Here is a 19,504-nt window from a genome sequence, read left to right as displayed (position 1 = left end):
TTTGCTTGTTTTTCCAGTTTGTGTCATAATTTATGGACCTCAGCAGGTTGCAGGTTGCTCCCATGGGGAGAATTGCTTTCTCTGCCCTCAGTGCTTACCATGGTGTGCTGTCAACTCAGAAATACTCAAAGGGCAGGGCTGACAGAAGACCCTACGAACTCGCTGGAGAATCTAATGATTTCGGAGCTGAAAGGGGAAGATGTCACCCTCAGAAACCGGGAGGTCCTCCCTGGCACTGCTCACAGATGACAGAGACCGCCAACATAACCCCAGGACGCAGAGTAGCAGGAAGCACTCAGAATATGGCCCCAAATCCAGTAAGCTCTCTAGGAGTTAACAGTCTCTTCTATCCTCTGGAATGCTTCAACATCAAGGCCTTGAGCACCTTGCAAATGTCACAGCACTCTCCTTTGTCTAAACAGCCAGTGGAAGCCTCCTGTCTTTTCAGTCCTGTAGCAAACACAAGCTGTTTCCTTCCAAAGCTCCTGGGGGTGGGCTTTCGGCTGCTTGTAGCGGCAGTTCACACAGGCTGCCGGTGACACCAGAAGCCCGAGCAGGGGCGACAAAGGATCTGGCGGGTGGCACTCGAAGCTGGGAACCCTGAACTGTGTGCTGCACGTGGACAGCTCTGCCCAGGAAAAGTCTCCAGAGGAAAAAGCACATCACTCTCTTATGACTCACAGTCCCTCAACCATCCTAACAGAAAAACCCATCTAAGAAATCAATTAAAATCTCTTCCCAGCGAGTGGGTTTAAGCAGGGATCTGAGAGACACCCAGGCCTGTGCAGGAGTGAGGGTGTAGTTACGAAGTCGACAGCACAACGCCTCACCTGGCATCTTCTGGGGACTCCGCGATCAGGTGGAAGGTCCTATCGGCCATAATGATATCAATCCCGTTCTCTTTGCTGGTGTTATCTATGATCTCTCTGGGGAAAGAAAAAACACCAAAAGCAAATCAGGAACACAGAATTCTTAACAATAAGTGAGAAAAGCAATTTCACCAAACCGATGTTTGAGCTGGAAAGTAATTGAAAAATCAGACACCTACTTCGGCCAGTTTTTTAAGAAATGATGATCACTGTGGCCTCTAGGGGGAGCCATATTCCTCATTCCTTTGGAGAGAGACCGGGGCTGCTGGCCTGGCCAGGGGTACAAATTTCCTTGACTTCCCTACTAAGGAGGGGGCCCCTCTCTTCTCACACTGGCCCACTGGGAGCCTGGGCCCGCTTAGCCCCAGAAGGCTTGGGGCTGCAGCTCGCTCTGCCTCCCTTTCCCTGTGGTGCCTCTCACAGCTCTTCCATGGAAGGACTCACAGGGATCAGTCTGTCAGAGTTCTGTCAGAGTTCATTACGGCTTCCCATCAGTGTCAGGCCTTGGCTGACTCCTCTGCTGTACTCAGCCTGATACAGGCACATTATTTCCAGTGGGAGCTTTGGGGTGTTTCTGGATCGCAATATCATCTGACTATCACCCCAACACTCCCTAAACTGCCCTAGAGGTTTAAAATCAGTGGAGCGGGTGAACAACATCCAAGACAAAACACCCGCAGAGTCAGGACTGGCCCAGAGAGGGGACGACATCTGATGAAGGATCTTGGGGATAAACCCAGCTTGCTTGGACAACTGAATTAGTACAACTGTTCACAGTACAGCACTCATTTTACATCTACAAAACTAGTCCAACCGATTAGAAAAAAAATAAATGTATAATCTTATAGCTAAAATCACCGAGTCAGGATAAAGTACTAAACAAAAATATCAAGATGTGCCCTGGCCGGTTTGGTTCAGTAGTTGGAGTGTCGGCCTGTGGTCCAGAGAGACCCAGGTTCGGTTCCCGCTAAGGGCACGTGCCTCGGTTGCAGTTTATCCCCGGCCCTGGTTGGTCGTGTGGGTGGCAACCACTCAATGTGTCCCTTTCACATAGATGTTTCTCTCTCTCCCTCCCGCTCTGTCTGAAGAAAAAATGGAAAAATGTCGAGTGAGGATATATTAAAAAAAAAAAAAAGATGGAAAAAGAAATATCAAGATGTAACTTTATTATAGAGGGGTCTGGGGTGCCTTCTCTGAGGGGCAGGAGAGAGGGGAGCAGTGGGGAGGGACCAGCCAAGGTCTGGCAACAGAGCCTCTGGTGCAGGATGATAATCCCTAGGTAAAAGTGTCCAGACCAAGTGGTCCTGGATTAGCCACTGTGCCTCCTAGGAACTCAGTCAGCAACCTTGAATGTTGAGAGGGTGAGACTGTGATCTGGCTACAAGGTTGTGGTTTTAAATTCTGAGAAGTGTTCAGAAAACACAGGCAGGGGGCACTCTGTGGGTGGAACTCAGGGGCCTGTATTTGTAGAAAGCATCCTTGGAGATGGGGGTGTGAGGAGGCTGTCAGGACCATGGTAAATGACAATGTGTCAGGGAAAGAAAAGATGGAGGGGGAATTTATCCATTAAGGGACTTGAGATATCTGTCAACTGACTAACATTATAAACCTTATTGGGCTTCTGATGTGAAGAAATAAACCAACGCAAACCAACAAGAACACTATCACCTTCGTTTTTAAGACAACTGGGGAAATTTGAACAATGATTCAAATTTGGATGATAAGAAGTTAATGTTTTTTTAAATGTTACAATAATATAATTAATCTTCAAATGTATACTAAAATATTTACAGAAGACACTGCATGATGCCAGGGACTTGCTTTAAAGGATGTCGTTTGTGGGGGGATTGAGGTGGCGGGGGGGGGGGGGGCGATGAACAAAACACTGTGGCCACGGTGCGTCACTGCTAAAAGCTGGGTTAATGAGACAGGGATTTTATTACATTCCACCTGCTCTTGCATGTGACTGAAGTTTTCTATAATAAAACATTTCAAAATATGAAATAAAAAAATCTTAAACTTAATTAATCTTAATAAAAAATCCTAATGTGGTGAAATCCTAACAACTCATTGCCCGTCCTCTAGAGACTATGACAGTAATGGCTGAGAGCTCACATTTCCTTAACTCGGAAATGTTTGCAAACACCTGGAGAACAGGGCTTCATCAAGAGGCAGAGGGAGCTGTGAAAGGAACATAATCACTTCCCACAGGCGAAATTCACCCCCGGACTCAGGTGCTCTCTCATCTTCCTGGCATCGGGACCCTCCTACGGGGCGGACAAAGAGGAAGTCACGGTCTGTAGGGCTGAGGGAAGACCGTGTGAGGCAAAGGGCTGTGCCATCTGTGAAAACTTGTGTGGGGGATTCAGATTCGAATCCCCCCAAACTCACTTTTGCAGAGCATGGGCTCCTAAAATGAACCAACTCCAAAGGCAGCCCGGAAAAGTCCAATAGTCTGCCGTCTACACCTCATTATCTGCCTGTAAATACACAAAACAATTTCCTTTCCTTGTTTAACTTCCCACTTTTTAATGAGTAAGTTTCTAAAGTTGATAATGCTGGCTGATTAGAATCAATGTCATTTTCAAGACTCATGACTTCAGGAGTTAATTTGATCTCTCAAAGCTTATTTTACCAGTTTTCCAAATGCGTGTGGTTGCTCGAGTGCAGTGGAATATGGCTACAGGTTCTGTCAAACAAGTTTTATGCACAGTTCTAGTTACCCAGCTGTCCCTAACTCCAACAATTTTCTGAAAACCTGACAATGTTTAACAAGAATAATCGGTCCTCAAATGCTTTGGTTCTATAAGAGGGTATCAGAAAAGGGGTTCATGTTGGGTTCAAAGAGCAGTTCCGTTTCTCTCATTGCTGAGAAAGAAGATGGTATGTATTCACCTGAAACAGATCTATTCAATACAGGTAGAAGACAAATGATTCATTTCAAAAAATACCTCATGGGTAGAAGGTGATCAAAAAGTACAAAAAATGGGTGAAGGTGGTCACAAGTTACATACAAACCCCCCATTATAAAATAAGTCAGTCATGGGGACATCATATGCAGCATGGAGACTGTAGTCAATAATACCATATTGCAGATTTTAAAGTTGCTAAGGAAATAGATCTTAAAAGTTCTCACCACAGGGAAAAAATGTGTATGGTGTGCTGATAACCATTTGGCAATATATACATATACCAAATCTCTGTTGTGCACCTGAAACTAATAATGTTACATGTTAACTGTATCTCTAAAAACAAAACAGAACATGGAAAAACTAAACACCTCCAGACTAGCAGTTGGCTCCCAATTTCGCAATCTGCTGGCATAGCTGAGGGCATACAATAATCGAAAATGGTATGGTGAGTGATAAAAGGATAAAAAGATTCTCAGCCCATCATTCAACCTTCATTCATACCATGAGTCCTGCAAACAACCAATCACATCTCCAATGGGCTAATTATAGGTCCAACGGGCATCTTACAAACCAGAGCCAAACGTGTGAATGTAACCACACGTGAGCTCTTCACAGACGAAGCTGTTTCGTTCCACTGAAGTGAATGATGAGGACTTGCTCAACACCCACTACCATCTACCGTTTCAGAGAACGCACACCAGTTGGCTTTGAAGGCATCAGCACAGATGATCAAGCCGCACCAGAGCACCACCCACTGGGCCACATCCACGGTTCGTCAACCCACCTTGCCGTCCGGACTTCCACGGTGCCCTTGAGTTTCTCCTCACTGTCATTTTCAAAGTACATCAGCTTGGACTGGCGGAGGACGAACCAGCGCTTCTTCCAGTTTCTCCTGGACAGCGTGGAAGAGCCACCACCTTTTTTGTGGAGCCAGCCTTGCTTGAGGGCCTCCTGCTTGGAGCGGAACCACAGGAAGGTCTCGTCCTTGAGGACACACCAGCGACGTTTCCAGGAGTTCATTAAGCCACCTGTTCCCCCAAGACCGGGTAGGGAGGGGTTTAAGAAGTTAATCAAATTGGATGACAATATCAGTAGGTCTAAGGTCTAAGGTTCAGCCTGTCCTTAACTCTGCTTCAAGTGACCTGCCCGCAGATCCCCCTCAGTGAAGGAAGGTGGCACTGCTGGCTTGTTCAGGGGATGCTGGACAGGTATTACACCAGCTTGGGGGATGATACAAGAACGTGGTCCCTCCCGTATACCGAACTGATACTCTAACCCTGCAATGAGTGGGGGCCATGGGACGAGAACCATTTCTGTATGTTTATCTTCAAATGCCCCACGGGGGAAATGAGTTTATAACGTTGTCAGAGTTGACACATTTTCTTCCTTAGTTGGTTGATGAAACATGGCTTGTAAGTGATTTTGAAATTGAGCAATAGATTCTCACTTACATAGGAAAATAAAATAAAGAGTTCTTTGGATAAACACATTTAAAAAAAAGTAACATCATCTGAAAATGGTTCACATGTACAAGGTATACAATTAGAATGTGAAACAAAGTAAGTACTCCAAATTGAATTGTGATAAGACCTAAAAAAATGAGAATTTAGCTATAATTTATTTAGTGGAAAACTTTTTTTTGGTTGAGTCAAATTAGATAAGGAGACAAGGGTACACAGATGTCATTTTTTTTTTTTTAAATGTTTTTTATTGATTTTTTAGAGAGAGAAACATCGATGTGAGTGAGAAACATTTATGGGCTGCCTCCTGCATTCCTCCTGACTGGGACTCAAACTGGGACCTCTCAGTTCATGGGACAATGCTCATTCCACTGAGCCATGTTGGCTGGGAATAAATGTCATCTTTTATAAGAGAAAAAATATTTCTAATAGCTTTCTAGGATAATTTTATCTTAGCATTCTAGATTTTTCAAGGACACTCAAGAGCGATGTCTTACCACCATCATTCAAAAATCTGTTTCAATGTATTCACTAAGAACATAATCTCCTTCAACAATTTAAACATTATAAACATTATAAAACATTATAAAATGTCCAAAAGTTATTTTTGTGGTCAGCCAGTAATGATAATAAGGGACCTTTAAACATGGATACCGAAAGTCAGTATAAAGAAAGTACTTTTCTTTTATAGATTAGAAATACATTTAAATAAAAGACCTTCTCAGATTAATTTCTTGAGTGACTATAGATCTAAACCTCACATTGGAGCAGACTCGGCAGTGCCGACACTGGTCTGTGCTGGGTGTGCACAGTGCACTTGCGATAGACTGCCGCCCTTTCTGTATCTGAAGCACTGCTTGCTCACCTAGCTGGAAAGTCTTTGTGGTCACGCCAAGCTGCAAAGCTGTTTCCTAACAAACAGCAAACTTGCCAAGGTCTACCAGAAACGTTCTTTTTGATTTGTGACTTTAATCTGGGTTTCTCAAACAAGCCCAGAGGAAATGGTAACACAGAGTTATTCTATTGTCTTATCTTTAAATGATAAAGGTTATTCACAGTTGTTTCAAAGACACACGGGTTATTCTAGTCCTCACCAGAGCCGCCGCCACCAGCTCATTCACTGTTGCTTTTATGCCATAATAGGACTAGATCCCAGCCCTTCCTCTACAGTTCCAGTTGCTCTCTCAATAGTCCATCATTTAGAAAATTTGATCAAAGCTATAATTTTCAACTGCAAACACCTTTAGTAGGCTATTAAGCTGGTGAAGACTCATTTATGCTCATAAAATATCTGGTGGTTGGATTTTATCACTGATTTCTCTGATTTTTTTTTGGTCACAGCTTTAAGACTTAATTAAAGATTAATGAGCCCAGCTGGTGTGGCTCACGGGTTGAGCATCGACCCATGCACCAAGAGGTCACTGGTTGGATTCCTGGTCAGGGCACATGTCCAAGTTGTGGACCCAACCCCCAGTGGGGAGCGTGCAAGAGGCGGCCAATCGATGTTCTCTCTCATCGATGTTTCTTTCTTTCTCCCTCTCCCTTACTCTCTCTCTAAAATCAATTAAGAATAGTTAAAAAAAAAAAAAAAAGATTAATGATACATTTATACAATAACTTTTTTAAGAGGTGAGTTTGCCAAAAATTTACTTACTTAGCTCTTTGAGCTTTTAATGCTTTGATGTTGAAACTTAATGCTCTGAAGTAACGTATGTTTACTTTTTCCTAATCTTTCCTTATTTGTCTTAATCAGATAACTATGTAACAAACCAATGCCATATATTATAAATAAGAGTAACATAGTGATACAGAGAATTTGAAAGGTAACTTATGGACTAAAATTAAATAGGGGGAGGGGGAAATACATTAATAATAAAAATCTTATCTTTATTCTGAAAAATACATGAGAAAATCTTAAGAGCTATGGTTAGATACATATTAAAGCATTAGGGCCTGATTTGTGATTACATGTTTTCCTTTATCGAGTGATCCGATGCTAGCTAGGTCATTTGGTTAGACTTTCTCAATCTTTGTCAATCTAAGGTTCCTATAAAAACTTCCACCAACCAGTGACTTCTGCAATAGGCAGATCTCCCCTAAAACAAACCTGGTGTCGTTTCCATGAGCACCTTGGGGATCGGAGGCTGAGAACAGCAGGACTTTGAAAAACGAATGACTGATGTTAGTAACTAAACCAATGTTGAAGAAGGGGAGCAGAGTGGCAAAAATAAAAAAAAATAAAAAAATAAAAATCAAATGAAAGCAAAACATAAAAACAGAAACAAATATTAAGGAGGACAAAAGAGGTATGAAAAAATAAATATGCCGATGTCCTGGCCAGTACGGCTGCGTTGTCTGGGTGTCATCCCATGCACCAAAAGGTGGCTGGTTTGATTCCCGTTCAAGGGCACATGCCAGGGTTGCAGGCTCCATCCCCAGTACAGCGCATGCAGGAGCAGCGATGATGTTGTGCTTTCACATTGATGTTTCTCTCTCTCTCCCCACTGCTCTCTCTAAAAACCAAAAAACTATTCTTTTAATAAATAAATAAATAAATAAATATGCCAATAGAAGAGCGAAGCAGAGGCAAAGAATAGAAGAAACAGAGAAAGGAACACAAGATAAATAAAAAGTTTTCATGGAGAAAAAAGAAAAGAAAAACCGTATGATTCAAGATGGCCGTAGAAAGAAAGTGAAGAAAAGGGGCAAAGAAAACAAAAAACTTGATTCTGGGGAAACAAAAAGAAAGGAGAGAAAAGAAGGGGCCACAAAGTGAAGGACATCATCTGGGGATACTGGTTCTGTCACCCCTGCCCCATCCCCAGGATCTGGACTCTGGTCCCTCATCCAGCTAGGGCCATGTGAGAAACGCAGCAGTCCCCTTATCTGACAAGCCAAGTAAAACTCTGACCAAAACCTGGCGATGGTTATAGTTTCTCATGGCCCCTGTCACTGATTCAGAAGTCGGAGTCGATCATAAATAAGACATGAGTACAAGGTCCTTTCCAAAAGGAGTGTGCTCCAAGGTCCCCAAGGAAAAAGGACCAATACAGTCCATTCAAAGTTTAATAGCAATCAAAACGTACAACTACAATTCTCATCATCAGTGACAGTGGTTGTAAACTCTGTCCGAGGAGAGCCAAGGCAATGCCCTTCCTGGCATTACCCACATCATGCCACCATGGTACCCTCCATGCACCTAGAGAACCTAATGCGGGGCAAAGGTAGGTAGGGTGATATTCCTAACACCCTCAATCAGCCTCAGTGAAAATAAAATCTCAGCTTCCAACGCTCTACCCCTGGACCATGTGCCACGGAGGCCGGGGTCATACCTTTCATGTACAGGAAGCTGTGGAAATAAGGCAGGGTGACGCAGCTGTACACAGAGTCCCGCCGGTAGGACAGTTCATCGTCCGTATCAAACCTCGAGTCGAAGTCCTCTTCACTGTCTTCAAACTGGACAAGAAGAGAGCCAACAGTAAGCAAGAAAACCAGAGAACAGGCAACAAACATGCCCAGCGTCTATCAACATTGAGAAAAAGAAATATGACCAACAAAGAAGCAACATGCCCGTTTGTAACATTACAGCAGAGTGGTCGTCAAAAATCCAGAGTTACGAAATACCGCCTTTTCAGGTCAAATTGCACCTTGCATGGATACATTAAAAACTCTAGACATACTTTCACCCAAAGGCCATCTATTCTAAAAACAACACTGCTGTTTAAAGGTGTAATTTTCATCAAACCATCCAACAGTTAATTCCCTTTAAATTACTAAGCTAGAAATATCAGGTCTTAGGACGTCAAGGCAGTCTTTAATGGACGGCCAGTGGGGGAAACACATAAAAGTAAGTGATAAATGAGCGCAGCAGCTGGAAGGGCATGTTTAAGCCCTTAAAGATCCCTCTCTTACAACCAGAACAAGCTAGAACATCCTGCGGTGTGGTCTGTGAAGCTACTGTAAGGAAAGTTCTCCCAAAGGCCTTTGGCAATTCTAGTTCCCATCAGGGCAGGTCTCATTTCCCGACTGGCTGCAAAGCAGTGACAGATACAGCTGAAGTCTCCACTGAACATGCCAGTTTTCTTAGGCCTTGAGCAAAGTGCAGTTCTGGGCTTTGTGTTTAATCTACAACAGATACATCAGAGCTCCATGTACTAATCCGATTGCTTTTGGGAGAGAAAGGGGTTTGAGATCATCTTTAAGGGCCTAACTCTGAAATCCTGGCATGGTCTGTGAGGAGGTCTTCATCCAAGTGAATGTGCAACAGGGGTGTGGTTCAGGACAACTCCTACCTCAGTGTGGGGGAACCTGGGCCCCCCCAGGGGAGAGGATACTCACCGAGGACTGTGCCCCTTCGGAGCTAAACCGGTATGCCCCAGAGCTGTTGTAGGTCCCCACGGAGCATCGGTAGTCTGGGGACCACTGGCTACTGCAGGAGTTGGAGAAGGTCACGCTGCTGCCGGAGGTGATGGCACCGTCCTCATAGTCGTCCTGGTCGTAGTCGTAGTCGCCCTCCGGGGAGGGAAGGCCCCCGGTGTTCTGGGGCATGCAGTAGGTGGGCACCCCGCTGGAGGAGCCCTGCTCCGAGGGGGCCAGTAGCACGGTGCTGTCGGCACTGGGGCTGGTGGGCACCACAGTGTCGTTCATATAGGGATCCTCCTCCGAGGACTCGTCGCTTGTCCGAATGCCACTTGTTCGCTGGTCAGAGTGGCCGTGCTCGCTCGGGTTGGGCGAATCCTTAAAGGCATCGTCATCGGCCTCAAAGCCCTCGTCGACCTCCTCCTCCGGGTAGGGCTGGCTGAAGTTGAAGTTGGGCTTCTCTGCACTTGCACTCTCAGCAAGCTCACCCAGCTCGTTGGAAAACTCGCTGCCCACGGACAGCGAGCGCTCGATGTTGCGCACGCACTCGTCGATCTCGTCGAAGTTGAGCGACTCCAGGAACTCCTGGGCGGCTCGGCATGCTTCGTCCTCCAGCCTCTTGAGCTCCTCGTCCCGCAGCTGCTGCAGCTTCTGCAGGGAGGCCTCGGTCAGGGACAGCTCCTGCCGCTCCTTCATGCGCTGCAGGTCCTCGATTTCTTTTTCCAGGCGGAGGATCTCTTCCACCTGTTTGTTTTCTTTCTGCTTCTCCAGTTCCCGGCTGAGTTCAGCTTCCCTCCGACTCTTCTGCAAAGCTTCCAGCTCCTGCTGCTTCCGTTCAGCTGCCTCCTGGACAGAGAGGACGGCAGGTGTTAGACGTCAGTGACAGGAGGGTAAGCATGCTTCTCCTTTGCACTGAAGAACCACCAGATGCTGCTTTGAGCTAAAATTGTGACACCCCTCCCCCCCAATTGAGATGTTGAAGCCTCAACCCCTAGTATCTCAGAATGTGTCTATATTTGGAAATGAAGTCTTTAAACAGGTGATTAAGTTAGAACCAGGTGTTAGGTGGGACCCTAACCCAATCTGACTGGTGTCCTTGTAAGAGGAGATTGGATACAGAAGATACCAGGGATGCAGAGCCAGAACGTGACCACCTGCAAGCTACAGAGAGAGGCCTCAGAAGAAACCAAACCTACTGCATCTTGATCTTAAACTTCTAGACCCCAGAATGGTGAGAAAACCACATTCTATGCTTTAATCCACCCGGGCTGTGGTCCTTTGTTATGGTAGCCTGAGCAAACTAACATAGAGGTTATGTTCGTTCAGAGAATTTATGCTGTCATGATTCACACTAAAATTTTAGACATGCACGGATTTTCACCCAATTGTATCATGTTAGACATTGCACCATAAACATCTCTAATGTTCTTCCTCCATCTTTATATTTATTTCAGCTTTAACTCCCGAGTCAAAGGGTTTGAAGGGGGAGATGGGCCGATGAGAAGCCACCCTGTCCCTCCATTTGTCACCTGTTGGGCACGGAGCTCAGCTTCTCTTCGTGCCTTCTCTCTTTCTCTAAGAACAGGAAAGAAAAAAGACAGTGAAAATAAACACAATGGGAAAAAAATCTCAGAGCCATCTGTCAGACAGCTAATTTTCTTAACAGAGCCTGAAGGATAGGACCTCTTCCTTTGGCAATATACCTATCCTGTGCATGAAATAAACACACACACACAGAACCGGCTCCTCAATGCTGCGGAGGAATTTTACATTTGAGTCCCCAGAAGCTACTGTTTCCAACAGCAGGTTGGGCAGCCTCCACTGGGAACTCTTGCTGAGAGGACGGATACTGAGCCTAAAGCTCCAAAGGTGTCCCTGTGTGTCATCCAGGCAAGAGAGGTGCTGCACCTTTCCTCTTGCTCTCGCCTCCTCCTTTCCTCTTCTTCCCGCCTCCTCTTTGCTTCCTCCTCCCGCTTCTCGGCCAGCAGCTGTCTGTAAAGTCGCCGCGCCATCTGACCCCTGAGCTGCTTCTGGAAAACTATGGCTGCTTTCTTCAGGCACAGAAATCTCCTCCTCAGCAGGAAGGCTCTGTAATTCTTCTGTATCGTCACCACACAAGAAAGGACCTTCCTGTACTGCTTCCTGAAAATGAAAACAAAAACACATCACAACAGAATAACTGTCCAGGTAGTGAGGCTTCGAGCTCTTCAGAGGAGTTTCCATTCAGGCCCCAAGACAAAAGAACGAGACCCCGTTTGGGAGGAACCTCTCATTACAGAGTCTGGAGGCCCTTTTGGACAAAACAAAGCAGAAGAAACACAAAAGAACAGTAACCAACAAAAGTCAAGCAAGAACCCTATCATGATCTTGGCAAAAAATAAACACAGAACCCCTAATGCTGACTTTGAAAAGTTTTGGCAGGAAGTTGGGTTGTAAACATGACCAAAAGAGATTTTATATATTCTCCTGTTCTTATGAAGAAAAAACAACAACAAAAAGAACTTGTCACAGCAGGACAGCTTTGCACTAAAGAAAAGTTAACAGTGTAGGGCAGCGGTTCTCAACCTGTGGGTCGCGACCCCTTTGGGGGTCGAATGACCCTTTCACAGGGGTCGCCTAAGACATAACAGTAGCAAAATTACAGTTATGAAGTAGCAACAAAAATAACTTCATGGTTGGGGGTCACCACAACATGAGGAGCTGTATTATAGGGTTGGGCATTAGGAAGGTTTAGAACCACTGGTGTAGGGTTTCATGGGGCACGCTGGTCCACAGAGGTGAAGAGAACTCAAGTGCACATGAAAAGAAGCTGCCTTATTTGGTAAATGTTGAAGAGTGGGCCTCCGTGGACCCAGAGAGACACCAATGTCAACAGCCAGGCTGCCTCTGGCTTCAGGATGAAGGAAGATGAACCGGGGAAGCAATTTAAATATCTCAGCACAGTCCCCTAATACCATTGCTCTCGTTGAAAGGTTGGAGCCCCCCTTCCTACTTTCTGCCAAGGTCAAGCTGACTAGGCATCTGGCACCACTAGCTAGGAGCACTCCTTAGCCTGACCCTGACCCTCCATTCAGGTCTATTTTAAGAAAAAGCAATCAACCAGCCTACCCCACCCAGTGGATTATCCTGAGAAAGGTCTCACGAAGCTTAATGCCTTCTCCCCTCTGATGCTTCTTACCGTGCCAAGTAGCCCAAGATGTGGGCCCGGATCACCATGGCCGCCCGGTTAACTTCCTCTTCACGCAGCTTCTCCAGTTTCTGCTCCAAGGATTCTCGAAGGAAGACCTGCCCAGGAGGGAGCAACACGGAAGAATCAAAGAGTGTAGAGGAAGGTATCTCCGAGTCACAGATATTTTGGGGGGGGGGGGGGGTAGCGTTAGGCTTTATTCCCCCTCTCAAGTTTGCTCTGAACACACACACCATGCTTTCCAGCCCAGAGCTTCTCAGCTCCCTGTGGGAAAAAGCCATTGTTTTCATTTTTTTACAGAAGAAGTATTAACACATAACATATCAGTCTCAGGTGTATATCACGATTCAGTATTTGTATTGTCGAGGAGGGAACAATTTCCGCCCTACCCTTCTTCCTTCTTTTGGCTGATCTAATAATTAAATTGACTAAAGACAGGTTAACAAGAGAAAAAACAATCACATCCACAGGGAGGTCTCACAGAAATGGGCCCCGAAGTGACCAGAGCAGGCTGCTTGGATGGCAGTTTTAGACACAGAAACAATTACCCGAGAAGATTAGACAAAACAAAGGGGTTTGTGTTTGGGGCAGCAAACCGATGAAGCAACAAAGCTTCTTCATGCAGCTTTCTCAGCCTTGACTCCCCGTCTCTAGTGATAAGGACGCCTCTGTCCTCCCATTGGGAGGATAATTCGAGGGAGGCTCATGTCCTGCTTTCAAGGGGAAAGTGGGGGAGGAATCAGAGAGCCTCCTTTTTGCACTGCTGTTTTGCAAGTGACTTTAATTTAAAATAATCAATATGCCACTGTGGTATCCTTTGGGATGGCCTGTCCTGAGCCACAATAGTATATATTAAAAATGATCTCCACAGTAAGTCTAGATAACATCCGTCACCATACACAGACACACATTTTTTTCTTGGGGTGAGAACTTTATGCAATACAGTATTATTAACTATAGTCACCATGTTGTACATTACAGCCCCATGACTTACAACCGGAAGTTTGTACCCTCTACCTCGTCACCCGTTTTGTCCACCCCCACCTCTGGCAACCACCAATATGTTCTCTGTATCTACGAGTTTGGGTTTATTTTTTGTTTTTTAACCCCCTTCAGTTTAGATTCCACATATAAGAGATCATACAGTAGATGTCTCTCTCTACGGGGCTTATTTCACTTAGCATGATGCCCTCAAGTTTCATTCATGTTGCAAATGGCGAGGCATTTATTCTTTCTTATGGCGGCATAATATTTCGGTGTGTGCGTGCGCGCACATGTGACAATTTCTTAATCCATTGATGGACACCTAAGTGGCTTCCCTACCTTGGCTACTGTGCATATATTTTTTGAATTAGTGCTTTTGTTTTCTTTAGATATATAGCCAGAGGTGGGATTGCTGGGTTATATGGTAGTTTTTTTGAGGAACCTTCACACTGACTTCCATAGTAGCTGCACCAATTTATATTCTCACCAACAGTGCACAAAGGTTCCCCTTTCTCTATATCCTCGCTGAGATTTGTTATTTCTTACCTTTTTGATAACAGCCATTCTGACTGGTGTAAGGTGGTACCGCATTGAAAGGGTTATTTCTGTTAGCATTGTTTCGATGATGAGTGATATTGGCATCTCTTTTCATGTACCTGTTGGCCATCTATGTCTTTAGAAAAATGCCTATTCAGATCTTCTGCCCATTTTTAAATTAGATTATTTTGCTACTGAGTTGTATGAGTTCGTTAATTTTGGAAATTAACCCTTATCAAATAGATGATTTGTAAATATTTTTTCCCATTCAGTAGGCAGCCCTTTCATATTAAGGGCTTCCTTTACTGTGCAGAAGGTTTTGATATAATTCCCTTTGTTTAATTTTGCTTTTGTTGCCTACTGTTTTTTCAAGCTTTCGATCTGTCATAGACTAAGACATTTGTAAAACACAGTAGAAATAATAACTAGGAAGAAAAAAGGATATAGAAAGTAAAAGTTTCATTTTATGGTCGTTATTATTAGATTCAACAGGCATAAAAGGACTATGATATTGTTATAAAAGTTTGTGAATTTTTATCTCATCATGGGCCAGGACAAATAGTTCATAGACTAGCACCAGTCCCAAAATAGTATAAATAACAAGAGATACAAAGATACTCCCTACATAAAAAAAGAAAGAAAAGGAAGGAAGGAAGGAGAAAAGAAGGGAGGGAGGGAGGGAGGGAAGAAAAGAAATCTAAGAAGTTTACAAAATGATCTTTATCATCACATGAAAACCCACTCTTCATGCGCATCGAGTGATTACAATCAGAGCATCTCGGCCTCAAAAACGTTAATGCACATAAAAAAAAAAAAATTTACATCAAGAATGTAGTTCTGAAAACTCAATTTGAGATTGTTTCTTTGGTACTGAGGCCCTTACTCTAATGCTTTTTACTCTAGTGAGCAAAAGAAAAAAATAAAATAAAATCTTGGGAAAGCGTGGTGGTGACAATCATGAAACAAACTGTCGATTCTAACAAGCGATACATTAGACAAAGAGAAACCTTTATGAAGCAACAATATCTTACACCTTATCAAAAGTCTACAGAAGGTCTTGGTTGGCATTCGAATCAGACACACAGCTCCTTTAGTTTTACACCCATTAAAAAAATAAGCTCTCTGCTCTATTAAATTTCCTTGTGCATTTCATCCAGATTCTCCTCCACTAACCCGAAAGGCAAACAAATGGAGCAAAATGCTTTCAGAGACCAGACTTGGCTTCTCTAAGGACATCACACTAAATTTAGGCAACACCACACAGAAAGTGATGCCAGCCCTTCCAGCCCAGCGGTGAGTCACTGCCACGTCCCCATGTGTCCAGGACGCGGCCAGGAGTCAAAGGGACCCAGCTGCTCTGAGCAGAGGCGCTGTCCTCAGGCACCATCGAAAGGGAGTGCCCAGGCCAGTGCCTGCCCTCTTACACATGACTCAATATCCACCACGAACAATTTCACAATTAATGAAGGCTCCTCTTTTAACTGGATTATCTGCCTTTAACAAAAAATTTTGAATGCCTTTTTCCATCCTTATCTCAGATAACTCAAGAGCCTATGGGTTATTCTAGTAAGATGTCTTTATAAAAATACCTCCTGCAGGCCTTATTTCCATAGAACAGAGGGGAAAAGTCTAGCAATGTAATCCAGATGATCAGAAAAATGAAAAGTGCCAGAATCACAAGGCAGAAGGGAAAATCAAAGCCAGGAACATAGAGGGGAACAGCTCACCTCTGTCACCCTCCGCTCAACGTCTCAGTCTCCCGCAGGCTTCCTACCTTCTTTAGAAATGTTTCCGCAGCAGATGGGAATTCTTGCCTGAATATGTTTTACTTAAACTGGCTAATTCAGATCTGGTGCCAGGTTTAATTTGCTGGCTACAATACTGCCCACATTTCCCTCCATCATGTAAGTACGATGGTAATTTCCTTACCAGAAAATCCAGATGTTCATCAGAGGTTCAAGGCTTTAAATGCAAAGACCTTCTGGGGGCACTCCTGACCAAAACACATGCTAATGTGTAATTAAGTCAAACATTAGTCAGTTAAGGTCAAAGCTATTTTAGTGCACACAGTTCAAATGCTCTGTTTACATTTACTTCCCAATGTTTCTGATAAGTCTCCTTCCTACTACTTCTTGCAACTTTTTTTTAATCCTTACCCGAGGACATTTTTCCATTTTTTTGTTCAGATAGAGTGGAAGGGAGGGAAGGAGGGAGGGAGAGAGGGAGAGGGAGAAAAGAGAGAGAGAGAGAGAGAGAGAGAGAGAGAGAGAGAGAGAAACATTGATGTGAAAGGGACACATCGAGTGGCTGTCACCCACATGACCCAACCAGGACTGGGGACAAACTGCAACTGAGGTATGTGCCCTTAGTGGGAACTGAACCCGGGTCTCTTGGGACCGTAGGCTGACGCTCTAACCGCTGAGCCAAACCAGCCAGAGCAATTTCTTGCAACTTTTTACCAATTACAATTTAAATCTTCTTTAAAGATTCCCTCTTTCTGACTACTCTGATCATTTCAATCCACGGTGAGCTCTCTCCTAGGGAGTCTGTGTTCGGATTCCTTAAAGAGATTAGAACGTGTGATTTTTTCAGTTGTATGTGGCAGTCTCACCTCCCAGCAACAGAGCAAACTGTATCCCCTGTGCTATGCATGCTCCCAAGCCTTGCTTGGGCCTGGTTTCCATAGTGGAAGTTGTAGGTCAAGTTGGACTGAACCCTCAGAGCTCAGAAGAAACTGTTACTGGCTGGCTGAGTCATGATGCTCTCCGATGTTACTCCAATGTACAAAGAAGTGAGACAGGAGATCAGTTTCTAGAAAGTCTTCCTTGAGTGATGAACACACGATGCCCTTGTGCCAATGACTGAGCTCCTACTGTGTGCAGTGTGTAGAACAATCAGCTCTCCGTTCTCCGTTGCGGCTGCAGAGAAGTCAGCAGCAATGACAAGACGGCGTGACAGAGGCTGTGAGTTACAACAGGGTCAAAAATAGGATGACGTGAGATGACAGAGGAGGGGCTTACCCCAGTTTCGGGGAGAGCTTCTGGGATGGGTTGCACTGAAGAATGTCAGAAAGGACTCCTGTCTAAGTCTACATCTAAGGCGATACCCGAAGGATGACTTGGCTAAAATAAGGAGTGGGGGGAGCAGAATTCTAGGTAGAGACTCAAAAACCTGTGAGGACACACTGCAAGGGGACGCTCCCCAATGAGTTACATCTCTATTTACTCAGACTAGCGTAGGTGGAACCTGCGACTTCCTTCTGGCCCACAGAATATGGCAAAGGTGACTGAGATGTCACTTCTGTGAAGGTGTCAGGTTATATAAGACTCCATCTGAGGAAACTGGAGAAAGAGATTATCTTGCTGGTCTCGGAGAAGTGGGCTGCCATGCTATGAGAGGGTAAGGGAGGGGGTCATGTGGTCAAGAAAGGGGGAGGGGGGGGATAGGAGCAAAGAACAGCTCCAGGCGGGAGCCAGGAAGCAGAGTCCCTGGAAAACTCTAAGACTTCGCATAAATACTGTTTGGGAGACAAAAGATTATGTAGGGCATGACCCTAAGGGTATCTTTCCAATGTTGGAAAACGGGTGGTCAGCAGTACCACAGAGCAGCGAAGCCGTGGCAGGGCCCTCACACGGCTCGGGGGCCCGGGCGCCTTCTTTCTGGGACTCTACCTTCGTCTTCCCCAGCTGCCACTCGCTGCGGGAGGAGTCGCAGAGCTGCAGGAGGGCCGTGCACTTGCCCCGGATGTCGTCGGGCACGGCCATGGTCCTCATCAGCACTCTGTACCTGCAACGCAAAGGGCCAGCGTCACCTGTACTGCCATCCCCTCTTTGCCCAGTCCCTCTGAGAAGGAAGTGGATGTATTCAGTTCCATCTTGCCTTTTGTAAAAGTCCTGGAAGGGTCTCCGGACAGCATAGCCAGCTTTGCGGATCCTCACCGTCTCCAGCATCCCAGAGTACCGCAGCTGGTTCAGCACGACCGCCTGGTCAAACTGGTCTGGCATCTGAAACATGCGGAAGGTGAGATGATCAAGTTAACAAGGCCACCCCACCACTGCTGCGCGCACACACACACACACACACAACACACATACACACATGCACGCACACATACATGCACACACATACACACACATGCACACACACGCTAAACCTACACAAAAGAACTCAGAAAGTGAATCCCCCTCCAGGTACCCATCACCCCTATCAATCCTGCCTCATCCAGGACCCCACTTACTCCTGGATTTTTTTGAAGCAAATCTTAGATATCACACTACCTCATTTGTAAATATATCATTATAATTTTTTATATAGCCACAACACCATTCTCAGATAGTAAAACACACCAATAAGTCACCACAAAGATACCAATAATTCCTTGATATTAATGTCCATGTTTCAATTTCTGATTGTTTTATAAATATCATAAATGTACCACCATATTTAATGTTTTCCAAAGAATCTAAAGTGCCATATAAATACCATTTTATTTACTTTTTAAACTTCAATTACAAGGCATTTAAAGATATTTTTTAGCTAAAAAATACAGTGACCCAGTTAAGGACTGGGAGAGGGGGTTGGGGTGGAGAAAAGAGACAAAAAAGAAGAAGAATTTTAATTTTCTCAATTTCTCAAACACTCCATTTATGGAGAGTTCCATACCATAATCACTAAATAAATTAATCCTGGAACATGCAAATTAAAGAAAGAGGAACTCAAACCAAGCCTTAACGTTCTGAAACATATTCTCTTATCCACTCACTTGCCAAACAAACTGGCATTGCTCACAGGACAATAAGTCTTTCAGAGTCAAGCCTAAAAGTAGGCCACTTCCTATTCACAGCTTTGTGGGCAGTGATTTGTTTTTTAATTCAAATACCCACCCCCTTTAATTAATTTGAATTTTGTTATCCTACACAACAGTGTAGAAAATGGCTGGAAAATAATGCTACAGGCTACAAGTACATTGTTTAAAAGTGCAAAATGTGGAAAGTGGTTCAAATTTGTGAGCCATAAAAATGTAGTCCGTCAATAACACAAAATTAGGCTGAAACCCATGTTATTCTGTATGCTTTCCAAACTAGCAAAAAATAAACTTAAAGAATGCTTTGCAAATCTCCCTCACAGCTTTTGGTGGAATAGCTGCCACCATCTCCAGCAGGCGACTTATATTTAATTTCTTCTGCAAACACTGGT

General features: G+C 44.5%; 1 protein-coding gene across 1 annotated transcript in view; it reads right to left on the bottom strand.

Annotated features, from left to right (window-relative positions):
- Positions 1 to 19,504, bottom strand: part of MYO10 (myosin X) — a 212,925-nt gene that overhangs the window by 18,349 nt on the left and 175,072 nt on the right. The window contains exons 20-28 of the mRNA XM_036279221.1: positions 18,188 to 18,312; positions 17,980 to 18,094; positions 12,779 to 12,885; positions 11,509 to 11,742; positions 11,130 to 11,175; positions 9,580 to 10,446; positions 8,574 to 8,697; positions 4,566 to 4,809; positions 831 to 926 (exon numbers count right to left, since the gene is read on the bottom strand). Coding sequence (XP_036135114.1) covers positions 831 to 926; positions 4,566 to 4,809; positions 8,574 to 8,697; positions 9,580 to 10,446; positions 11,130 to 11,175; positions 11,509 to 11,742; positions 12,779 to 12,885; positions 17,980 to 18,094; positions 18,188 to 18,312 — 1,958 coding nt within the window. The remainder of the gene's footprint in view (positions 1 to 830; positions 927 to 4,565; positions 4,810 to 8,573; positions 8,698 to 9,579; positions 10,447 to 11,129; positions 11,176 to 11,508; positions 11,743 to 12,778; positions 12,886 to 17,979; positions 18,095 to 18,187; positions 18,313 to 19,504) is intronic.

This window comes from Molossus molossus, unplaced genomic scaffold (genome assembly GCF_014108415.1).
Source record: "Molossus molossus isolate mMolMol1 unplaced genomic scaffold, mMolMol1.p scaffold_m16_p_3, whole genome shotgun sequence".
In the NCBI taxonomy this organism is placed as follows: Eukaryota; Metazoa; Chordata; class Mammalia; order Chiroptera; family Molossidae; genus Molossus; species Molossus molossus.
Note: the sequence above shows the minus strand (reverse complement) of the source record. Positions and strands in the feature narration are given on the sequence as shown.